The sequence below is a fragment of the Ascaphus truei genome, chromosome 1, assembly GCF_040206685.1.
Source record: "Ascaphus truei isolate aAscTru1 chromosome 1, aAscTru1.hap1, whole genome shotgun sequence".
Lineage (NCBI taxonomy): Eukaryota > Metazoa > Chordata > Amphibia > Anura > Ascaphidae > Ascaphus > Ascaphus truei.
In genome coordinates, this window is record NC_134483.1 from 445,326,695 (window position 1) to 445,339,241 (window position 12,547).

The following is a 12,547-nucleotide window of genomic DNA, read 5'->3' on the forward strand; positions in this document are numbered from 1 at the left end:
TCATTCAACTTACAAAGAGGCACAACATACAGTACAGAGGTATTAAATATTCAATCTCAACAACACATTTCACCCGAATCCAGGGGCTCCTGGAGCACAACATTCCCAGTCCCTCCTCTAGATACTCAGGTTCTGCAAATATTTAATTATTTCGATCCCTGCACATATATAATGTCAAATAGTATAGTTTCTACTGAGTTGAGATGGGCAAATTTTGAGGGGTGATTTGAATCCACAGCGGATCGGCCGGTTCGTGTGGTCCATAGATTTTAGCAGATCATCACAAAAAGGGCGATTGGCGTTTTGCGGATTTTTTATTATTATTACCAATACAATCTGTGGATCCCGCATCTCGTCGATGGATTTGTAGAATACAATCCATGGATTAGATTCTACAAATCCGTCCACAGGTTGTGTCCAATGGTGGGTTTTGGTGAATCCATGTGGATTAAAACCGACCAAATCTGTTTGCGGATTTTACACCACAAAATGGCTTTTGGGGGGTGAAGAAATGCGAGAAAAAATGAGAAACTCATTTGGGCAGATTCGTCCATCTCTACCGGTGAGCCAAAGAATAATGGGTATGATGCTGGGATTTTGCCATTCACTGACTTGCTGTCAGGCTCCTACACTGTAAAAGAAATCTAAAATAAATGTTGGGTAAATCTGTCGAATTAAGACAAGTTCTCTGGTACACCCTCCGTGCTTTGGATAGGACAAGTTCTCTGGTACACCCTCTGTGCTTTGGATAGGACAAGTTCTCTGGTACACCCTCCGTGCTCCATTCAAAGCATCATCCGTGCTGTGAACAAATGGGGCAAAGCACAAATGGGGGATGGGGGGAAGCATCAAATGTAAAAACAACGTTTACTACATGGCACGTGCTAGGGGTAGCATATCATAAATAAATACTTTCTATTTAATAATCAAATGCATACGATATCAAATTAAAGTAATTATTTTTTATTTTTTACCTAAAGTTGATAGAAGCTTAAGGAAATTCTAGAAACGTGCAGCCCTACGTCACAGCAAATAGTACGTTGGAGTTTCTGTACAGTGAATACACTCAGCCATTTCGCATCTTCTCTTCCATAACAAATATAAACCCTGTCTAATTAATTGCAGGAGCCAAAAGGGAATTGGCCACAGTGGCATGAGTATCCTAGTAATTTGGAGAACATTACATACAACATTTCAGACACATCCTTTAAGATTGGGGGTGTAGTGTTTGCAGAACGAGATGACACGGAAATAAAATCTATAACTCAAAGCCCCACCCACTCAAGGCTCCAGCCAAAATGCGTTTGGATTAGTTTCCAAATCTGCTCCTCCGAGATGCAGGACCATGAATAAAACAACTGAAAGAGTGCAGCACATTAAAGATTGGACATACTTATGCTGGATAAAAAGATTAAGTGGGCCTGCAACACACTAGTAAAAGAGAGAATAGTATACGGAATCCACAGAAATATTGTCCATGCCACAGAACAGAATTTACTGCCAGATGCAGTTTATCAAGCTGCAGACTGATAAGGAGCCGTGGTCTTTTAAATATTAGCGCTGTCATGTGGCATTCATTATAGTTGCATTAAGAGGTTCATAGTGGAATGTGTGCCTGTCAGCATTTTCTTCAGACCCTGACAGATCTCAGATCTGTTTTGAGGCCTTTAAGAATATGAACCTTTTTCTTTACATTCTTACTGTTTTTGAACTGACATTAGTTTTATGTAGGGAGATATCTGTAGGCAGCAATGCCCTTACCAAAAAGTTTGTATCCACTTACATTACCTAAACAAAAACACAACCGGGGAGATCGCCAGCTCTGCAGATATTTGCCTGGGATGTCCCAGCATTTACATCATGACGTGGCCCAAGCCTGTGAATTAGGAGAACGTTATACTGTACTTGTAGTCATTGGAGATGAAGTTGCCAATTCATATCTATATGTAGTTGTGTTCCCCTGGCCCCCTCCCCCCCCCGTTGTACCTCCGTTGCGGGTGCTGTAGTGACGAGCGGCAGACCCGCTGGCAATTCAGGAGGGTGGGGGCAGAGCAGGGAGCGCTCCGGTGCTTCGGAGGCCCGCGGTGGCCCGGAAAGCATAGGGCGCCGCCATGTTTGATCGTTGCGCATGCGCAGTGCAGATGTGCGGCTGGGCCCCCTGGTAGGTCGCGCATGCGCAGTGTAAGCGTGCGAACGGCTGGACAATGGAGAGGTGGCTCTGAGGTGGGACTACAATTCCCATGAGCCTCAGCAGAGCCACATGACACCAGGGAAAGAATAGGAGTGAAGGGATTGATGGCAGGCAGGAAAGGGAAGCGTGGGGGAGAGACCACGCTAGCAGTGCGCCCCGGGGAAGCAAGGGGAGAGCAGTTGTGGGTTGCAGGGGGTCAGTGACCCACCAGCATAGGCCAGAGATTCCCCTTAGGCCCCAGTGCAGGCCCTGAGTCACCACTAGCTTGTGGTACTGCGGGGAACAGCCATAGATAGGGACAGCATACCCTTTACTGTACTAGCAGACAGGGACACAGTATTCTTTCTACGCTGCTGTGCGGTCAGTGGTTTGGGAGCAAGCTGCTGGAGACAAGCAACTACTCGTGAGAGACTACCCTGGATCGGCGGATCCTTTGCGAAGTACAGTTACCGGCAGCTGGAGCGGCCGGAAGGTATTATAATAAGTGCACCAACACCGGTACCTACAGGCACTGATCCCGCCTTGGGGGAGGGTTCATTGGGGACACTGGGTTGAGTGACCAAGGGACTGGTCAAATACATTGGACACGGTGTGGGGTACACGCGGTGGTGGGAGAAGGGGACATTGCTACAGTTATGCAGTAGCTGGAAAGGCAAACAAGATCTTATCTAGCATCAAACGGGCAATGGATGGAAGGGAAGTAAACATAATTATGCCCCTTTACAAAGCACTAGTAAGACCACACCTTGAATATGGAGTACAATTTTGGGCACCAATCCTAAGAAAAGACATTATGGAACTAGAGAGAGTGCAGAGAAGAGCCACCAAATTAATAAAGAGGATGGACAATCTAACTTATGAGGAGAGGCTAGCTAAGGAGGCCGCTCCTCCTTCTCTTACCGTGCACCCCAAAACTGGAACAACCTACCAGAGACTCTCACATCCACCACCAATTTAATTTCTTTCAAAACTAAGGCTGTCTCACATTTTAATCTGGTCTGTAACTGTTAGATAAGCCTATAATATACATCTTCTCTAACTGTGCATGCAATGTATTGTTTATAATGTATACCCTGTTCATTTATGTAACTGTATTTGTAACCATGTATTATTTGTCATATTAACTATGCCCAGGACATACTTGAAAACGAGAGGTAACTCTAAATGTATTACTTCCTGGTAAAACATTTTTCTAAATAAATAAATTAAAAAATTAGATTTATTTACATTATAAAAGAAGCGTCTAAGAGGGGATATGATAACTATATACAAATATATTCGGGGACAATACAAGGAGCTTTCAAAATAACTATTCATCCCACGGGCAGTACTAAGGACTCGGGCCATCCCTTTAGGTTGAAGGAAAGGAAATTTCACCAGCAACAAAGGAAAGGGTTCTTTACAGTAAGGGCAGTTACAATGTGGAATTCATTACCCATGGAGACTGTGATGGCAGATACAATAGAGTTGTTCAAAAAAAGGTTGGACATCTTTTTAGATGGGAAAGGTATACAGGGATATACCAAATAAGTATACATGGGAAGGATGTTGATCCAGGGATTAATCCGATTGCCAATTCTTGGAGTCAGGAAGGAATTAATTTTTCCCCTTAATGGGGTTTTTTGTTTGCCTTCCTCTGGATCAATAAGTAAGTATAGATATAGGATAAAGTATCTGTTGTCTAAATTTAGCATAGGTTGAACTTGATGGACCTATGTCTTTTTTCAACCTCATCTACTATGTAACTATGTAACTATGTACATTTGAAGTGTGACAAGGCCACAGGTGTCTGATTGCTAAATACTAGCTACTCATGCACTGTGATTATATGTGTTATATGTGTGATAGGTTTTGCATTCACTTACTAGTAAAAGGTTACAACGTTGTTGCTTATTATCATTATTCTTGCCTATATCAGCAGGAAAGAGGGCTAAATATACATACATATACATACAGCACAATAATGTCAGGAGAGCAGCTGGACTATGAGTCAAACCTCAGGCAGCACAGTTTGCTTCCTCAGGACCTGCTTCTCGATGCAATGCAAGTCTCCATGCAGCTAAGATAAGTCAGGCATTAGAAAACAGTGTACTGTATAGGGGCGGAAAATGGCACAGCTTTGAAAAAGGAGGCTGAACATTTGCAAATGTACCAAGGTGTAGTGACTTCATAAAAATTAAACCCCATGTAATAGACCTGGTAATGACAATTTAACACTAATACTAAACGGGTGAGTATGATAAAACTTCTTCCAGAATTTGTTCTTATGATAAGCATAATGTAGAGACCATTTAACTGTGTTTATAGAGCAGGACACCCCAAGGTCATTACATGAGAGTAATTAACAGAGCATGTTTTCAAGGGTTTCTCTAATTAACACTTAATTAACCAATTAACCAAGCTGAAATTATCACCAGGAACTCTTGCTAAAGTTGTCCTGGGAAACTGCGTGATTTGTTGCTCTTGAGGACTGGACTTGGGGAGTTCTCTTAAAGACAATATAAAGACCACACTGAGTAGTTCTATCACATCAGCATCATCTTCTGAATGAGACATCCTTCTTATCAGATAAGAGGCAACCCTCGCACAACCCCATATTATTTGTAATGTTTGACAGTGATGTGGGGGAGCTTTTTACACGATGGAGCATGGGAGAGCCAGATGGATTATAAAGCAGGTTTAAGGAAGGATTAGCCATTTGTGAGAGGGATGTGAGATAGCAAAGGCAAAGGGTAATAGGACAGCTGGTTTGAGGGGCAAGTCATACAAGAAAAACAGTTAGCAATGACTGACATCCAGTCATCTGGCCCAAGAGATTGCAGGCTGCCAATTTTCTGCCTGACTGACTCCCCAGAGCTAATTTATAATATCCGCTAATTACGTCAAGTACATCATGCTCCACAAGCATGCTATCAAATGGGACCCATTCTCTCTTTTAATTCTAGAACATAGTACCATAAATAATATATTTTTGATCTATAGTTTATCACACATATTTTAATGTCCAATTCCACATTGTATGGTACAATGCTTATGACTTTTTCCTCCCTATTTAAAAAAAATAAAAATAAATTTATGATGTTAGTCTTTACATTTTCATAAGGAACCTGGAATGTGAATTTTGGAGCCTCTAACGATCTTACTTATACCCACTGTACTTTGTCATTTCCTGATTTCAAATTAAATTAAATTAGCCTTGAAGGAGGAAAGAGTAGGTGTAATTCCCCCTTACAGCATCTGCTGATGATTTGAAGGACTCTTATATTGCAGAACCATGCAGCTGGCTCCTGAAACTGTAATAGCATTCCATTACGGCAATAGATAACAATTGCAGATGTTTCAGTGCTTTGGTACTAGCATGAAGGATTTCTTTTTTTTTTTCCTGGGGAATAATATAGGCAATAATTATGTGTAACTTTAATAGATAAAGTTGGTTTATTGAAAGAGTCCAACCAACCCAAAAATAACAAGAAGAAAGTATGCTGTCTGCAAGAAACATGAGCCCGCTGTGCTGCCTTGGCCAATATACTTTAACATAGAATATAAACAATGCCAGGTCCTTTAAAATAAAAATCCGTTCATATTTCACCATTTCATTACCTCAATTTTCCTGATACTAATGTGAATTACAAACGTAGGCTCATGCAATTCAACCACAGAGTATTGAAAGGCACATGTGTTTTTTCTATAATCATTCTGTCAAGATTTCACATTAATATTGTGTCTTATGGGCTTCAATATTTTGAGCATATGTGCAAAAGTACTTTCTGGCTATATTATGCATATCTTTCACAAGGGGGCACAAACAGAGACCTAATGCAATGTGCGTACTAGCTTTATGATTACTTTCTATGAGATTTTGTAGTGCGACTACCAAATGTCATAGGAAATAATTAAGATTCCTCGTGATCTGCAGCTTTTTTGTAACCTATTTTGCAGCCAGCTACTGTAGTCATGTGTTTAGAATTAGTGCCAAAAATGTAATGCCAAAACCAAAGATCCTGTTTGTACTTGTCTGCAGAACCAATATAAAGGTATTACAAAGCCAAACGTACCATGGCTTGGGATAGAAAGACTTTCTGAGTATTGGGCACCTCACAGATATTCCCTTTAATTCTTTACTTGGCATTTGTAGTTCCTTTGTTCTAACCAAAAAACAAACAGACATGCAAATCTTCACAAATGGAAAGAGTGATGTCAGATGTTGCATCCGTCTTCTTTTTACTGCTGCAATTGTTATCAGGTCCTCCCATCAGACTGATGGATGGCGAGACAAAGAAAGAAGGGCGTGTGGAGATTTATCTCAATGGCCAGTGGGGGACAATCTGCGATGATGGATGGACTGATAAGGATGCCTCTATTGTGTGTCGGCAGCTTGGCTACAAGTAAGAACGTTGATTTTAGTGGATGTGCTGTATTTTCTCACCAAGCAATACATTCCTATCGGACTTCAGGAAAGTGTTCAATTCATTTGCAATAACCTGGGAAGATGCCAAATTATTAATTCATACTAATGATCCAGATACCTGGAAACACATTATACAATAAAGATGGGCAGCAATTCATATTAATGATGAGCTATACAGATAGAAAGACACAGGCCAATATTTACAAAGCTATGCCATAAGAGAAGAGGAGGCCTTACAGTATCTTATGGCATCGCTTAAGAAATATGGGCCATTGTTTTTTTGTTGTATGTCACTATTAGGGCAAGATCTACACCGCTCTGTTAAATCATAACGTGATGTTACCTAATTGGAAACAGACTTTTTTCCCATGACGTTAACATGTATCCTCAAAGCTAATTATTTGCAACAACACGTTATTGTCGCATAATGTTGTTTTGGCATCCAATAATGTGACATTAAGTTTGTCTTAGCCATCCAGACCCTGAAAGGAGAGGGTGAAGGAGAAAAATGGTTGAGGGAGGAAGTGAAGGGGAAGGAGATAGAGTGAGGTTTGTAGAGTACCCATTGACTTATACACCTCCCAAAACACTCATCTGTACAACACAGGTAAGATATGATAATGTGACTGAAACATTGATAGTTTTTGCTATATAATACATTTGCTATTTTTCTAAGGCCAGTGGAGTACTGTTGGATTTTTTTCATCTTTGGCACTAATCTTCTCCTTGATTGGAGCACCATGCACCCGTGGCAAGATACTGTACCTGCTGTTACTGTGGGGGCTTCTTTTTAGCGGGCAGCCCATGTACTAAGTGGACAAGGCTGGAAACATGATTTTCTTGAAAGACTTGGTGCTTCGTGTAAAATGCTTCTTTTTTTCTCTGTAAGACATTACTTAAGATGGCTCTCTAATACAAGAAGCAGAAAGGACACACTGGAGCTGTAAAGTCTATTGAAGCTTGTAAGAGATGTGTGCAGAGGTACCCTAATGGAGACCAATTTGGGTGAAATTAAAACATGACTTTGTTGAGCCTGTTCCTTTAAGCTCTGTACAGCATACAAAAACAAAATAAACAAACACCTACTCCACTTTGGAGATTAAATATAGAATACATGCCCTAACTATCTTTGACTGGTTGGATAGGCCTGTTCCCAGTCTAAAAACATATAATATATTTATCAATATATATTTAGCAATATATAAGAAAGTCTTATCTGGCTGTGCTGGTGCGGCGTCTCCGGTTCCTCCAGATACAGGTGTTACAGTCCAGCTGCTCCCATGAAGATAAGTTTGTTGTGAGTGTGTCTTGTTGTCAGCACAGCCTTTGTACTCCTCATGTCAGCCCAGTTGTGTGCTGAGGAGTCTCTCCTGGCAGTTTCCCACAGGAGGTTTTCTAGAGCTCTGATTAGCCAGGTGGAGCCTGGTTAATTGACTGGCTGCAATTAACCGGCTCCCTGATGGATTCCTTAGAGTATCTAGAGGCAGTTTTTCTTAAACAGGGATAAGTCTCTGTTACACAGCTTTTTAAAAAATATTAACTTGTTGCCAAAAATTACTAGAAGAGGCTTTAACTTATAATGGTCTACCATAGCTTTCCAAAACAGTATGATTGCACCTCTGGTATTTTGTTGGCATTTGTTGCAGCTTTGAGACCTGCCTGATTTCTACCTCAACACCTGTCTATAAGAATGCACCTCTTTATGCAACATTTCTACAGGAATATCATTCCTAGAAGAAGTAACACTGCTTAGTAGAAAAAATATGTTATATTCATTTTATTTTGGCATTGCAAAATAAATTATTTTGACATACATTTGGATTTTAGGGATTACATTTTTTATGTCTATGAAGTGCTTTTAATTCACAGATAAGCAACTATGTTGTTTTCTCATGTTAGTTAAGGTTACTTGGTGTAATTTTTGGGACATCTGCAGAATAAATTGTGAAGAGAGAAGATTTCCTCCGCACAGAAGTTGCACAAAGGAACACACTGGAGTGACAGGGCTTTGATTGCACTACTCCAGATTCTACTGTTGTATAGTTTCCCCACAAGCAACACTATACATTTCAGTTTCTCTTGACAAATTATTACAAATAGACAGTAGACATTTGATAACATAGACTAACTAGCCTTAAGTTTGTCAACTGTCTGGACTGTAATTGAACTTCTCAGTTCTGGAAGGGCAAGCAAATCATCGCTCTGGTCCCTCCAGCACTGAGCGGGTCACTGGATAACTTTAAATGTCTGCAAGTCAACAGTGTCATTATATGAAACACGGAATAAAACACACAGGCTAAATCACATTAGACTTCTGACTCCCAAATTAGAAGAGAGCTATTAGAAACCTAAATGTATTAGGATACTTAATCACAATGCAGCCAGGCATCAGATGAGATCACACGCACATTACCTGTTGTGTGACATAATGTCTGAAGGCTGGCGGCACAGCCTGATAATAAGTGGCATGGTCATTTTAAGGAAACGGCAATATCTGTGCTGGGATGGGTGACATAGCAGACACTGCACTGTATGGCTGTTATGTATCAAAGCCTCTGCGTTGTAAAAATGTTGCAGGGAACATCACCACATAATGAGACTGAAAACAAACAGTGCTTTTTGTTTGCTATTTCTGTTGCTTGAGGCTTGGTGGAAACAAGGTTCTGCCTCATGTGTGCCCCATTTCTAGCCCTAATTTACAATAGCTGATTTCTAGCAGAAAAAACGTAGAACTTAAAAGTTCTAAACTCTAATTTTTGTTTTCTAAGATACTGATAAAAGAAGATTAGAGTAGTATGCCTATATTTACCAAGCCATGTTATTCCATAAAACACCTTATGGTACATTAAAGTGAACAGGCATATGAGACTTAGGGGCCCATGCTATAAGCGTTCATAATAACAAAATCGCCGGGCCATTTAAATCGCCAGTTTTTTGAGCAGTGCTATTACGGTATTCAGAAAGCTTCGATTATCTCTGATAGCAAAATTCACAAAACGGGCGAGTAGTCAGCGGCGTGATGATCGCCTCTCTCAAAAGGCGATTTCTTTCAGCTGCAGAGAGAGGTGCTCATAGAGAGCAGCCTCTCCCTGCGCAAATCTCACCCGAAATGAATGTTATTTAATACTAGTGTAGATGAGCAGGGGGTCTCAGGAGCAGAACTGCGCTGATTTCTGGACCGGGGACCCCATTCTTCCCGAGATACAAGCCCCATCATGCAGTGCCGGTATCTCCTATGCACTTTATTCCCACGGTCATGTGACGCAGGACATTTAAATGCATAGGAGATACCGGCACACCATAACGGGGCCTGTATCTCGGGAAGCCCCTGCTCATCTACACTAGTATTACATTTTATATTAAAAAAGCTGCTACCCACAATAAACATTAAAAACACAACAACACTAATACCCACCTCCTCTACCTCCACATGATTGATACCAGAGGCCGCAGGTGTCTGGGGGCCCTCAGGTGGTCCCCGCGGGTGTCTTGGGGACCACTGGTGGTCCCCGCAGGTATCTGGGGACCCTTGGGTTGTCCCTACGGGTGTCTGTGGGCCCTCGGTTGGTCCCCGCAGGTGTATCCCCCCCAACACATACAGTAATGTGCAAAATATCTATTATCCAAATATGGATAAAAGCTCATTTGCTCATTATAAAATAAAACGTTAGCCAGCATAAATAAAGTAAATAAACCGTTCTACTTACCCCTCCCATGATGAAGGGCGTCCTCATCAGCATACTCCAGGTACATGTCCTCCGTTGCCAGAAAGAATACAAGAAAAATTACAATCTAATGATCCCTAAACCTTTAATCACTTTAGCGCTTAATAACCGCTATAGTAATTAAGGGGTCAACCCAGCATCCCCCACTACCCACCCAGGCTACCACCCACCCTGGGACCACTATGCCCATCCTCTACGCATTGATTGGCATAGTGGTACATCATACCCTTATAATATAGACATGATAAACCACTATAGCAGTCAATGGTCAACCTAATAAAAAAGCATGAAGGCCAAAAATACATAATAATAAAAGATATATAAGCACCTAAACACCCCAATTAAATAAATAAAAGCACTGGCCAACCAATCAATTTAATAAATAAAAGCACTAACCAACAAAACAAATAATTAATTGTAAACACTAGCCAACAAAACAATTAATGAATTTAACTAGTAGCCAACAAAACTAATAATTAATTTAAAACGCTAACCAATCCTAAAATGTACTAAAAACAAGCCATCCAAATTCCAAACAATTGAATCCAAACAATCAAAACAAATAGAAATAATTACAATCAATTCAAAACTGTATTTATCTCTACCCTAAAGGGGCACAGATTAATACGTTGTCAGTCAATGGGCAATCACAAACATAAAAATAAATAAATACAATGAAAACGGAAAAAAAGACATTTACATACATTCAATATTTAACTTGCCTTTAGAAATCTTCACCCTCTGAATCCTGTTGTGTCCGCAAGCTCTGGTACTGCAACATCATCACCCGCAATCCAATGCCATCCACCTTGAAGACCAGCGTCAGGTAAAAAAAAAAATCTTCTTTCTTTTATCTTCTATCACCGTCTTCTTTCTTCATCTGTCATTATTTTCTTCTTTTCTTTAATCTTCTTTCTTCATCTGTCAATCCAAAGCCCAATGGTAAATCCAGAACAGGATGTTCTCTCGTCGGCTTCTTGAGATAAAATGAGACTTACAGGACTTAAATGATGTCACATTTTATGGTCAGATGGTACAGTGCCAATCCAATTGGATGCTGCATCATGTGCCCGCCTCTTTTTTTTTATTTTTAAGGATGTGACATCATTTGCTAGGGAGGTACGTCACATCCTTAAAACCACATGGCTATATCACATGGTATTACAGCCAATGGGATTGAAGACAATCTCATTGGTTGCTGTACCATGCGATAGGTCACATTAGTTCAAAAGGATGTGACGTCACTTTAAAGGATGATGTCACATCCTTTTGAACTAATGTAACCTATCACATGGTACAGCAATCAATGGGATTGTCTTCAATCCCATTGGCTGTAATACCATGTGATATAGCCATGTGGTTTTAAGGATGTGACATACCTCCCTTGGAAATGACGTCACATCCTTTAAAAAAAAAAAAAGAGGCGGGCACACGATACAATCAGCGTCCAATCGGATTGAAACTGTACTATCTGACCATAAAATGTGACGTCACAGGCCATATATAAGGCCTGTACATCTCATTTTACCTCAAGAAGCCGACAAGAGAACATCCTGCTATGGATTTACCATGGGGTTTTGGATTGACAGATGAAGAAAGAAGATTAAAGAAAAGAAGAAAACAATTACAGATGAAGAAAGAAGACGGTGAAAGAAGATAAAAGAAACAAGATTTTTTTTTTACCTGATGCTGGTCTTCAGGTGGATGGCGTTGGATTGCGGATTGATAACGTTGCAGTACCAGAGCTTGCGGATACAACAGGATTCGGAGGGTGAAGACTTCTAAAGGCAAGTTAAATATGTAAATGTCTTTTTTTCCGTTTTCATTGTATTTATTTATTTTTATGTTTGTGATTTCCCATTGACTGATAATGTATTAATCTGTGCCCCTTGGTACAGATAAATACAATGATAGGGAATGCATTGTTTGGCAAATGCTTGTTTTCAATTGATTGTAATTTTTTCTATTTGTTTTTTATTGTTTGGATTCAATTGTTTAGAATTTGGATGACTTGTTTTTAGTACATTTTAGGATTGGTTAGCGTTTTAAATTAATTATTAGTTTTGTTGGCTACTGGTTTAAATTCATTAATTGTTTTGTTGGCTAGTGTTTAAAATTAATTATTTGTTTTGTTGTTTAGTGCTTTTATTTATTAAATTGATTGGTTGGCTAGTGCTTTTATTTATTTAATTGGTTGGCTAGTGCTGTTTTTTTTTTTTTCTT

At 40.0% G+C, this 12,547-nt stretch overlaps 1 protein-coding gene across 1 annotated transcript in view; it reads left to right on the forward strand.

Annotated features, from left to right (window-relative positions):
* The window catches only part of PRSS12 (serine protease 12), a 139,334-nt gene that overhangs the window by 93,247 nt on the left and 33,540 nt on the right, over window positions 1-12,547 (forward strand). Inside the window, exon 8 of the mRNA XM_075616387.1 lies at window positions 6,435-6,576. Within this exon, the coding sequence (XP_075472502.1) occupies window positions 6,435-6,576 (142 nt within the window). The remainder of the gene's footprint in view (window positions 1-6,434; window positions 6,577-12,547) is intronic.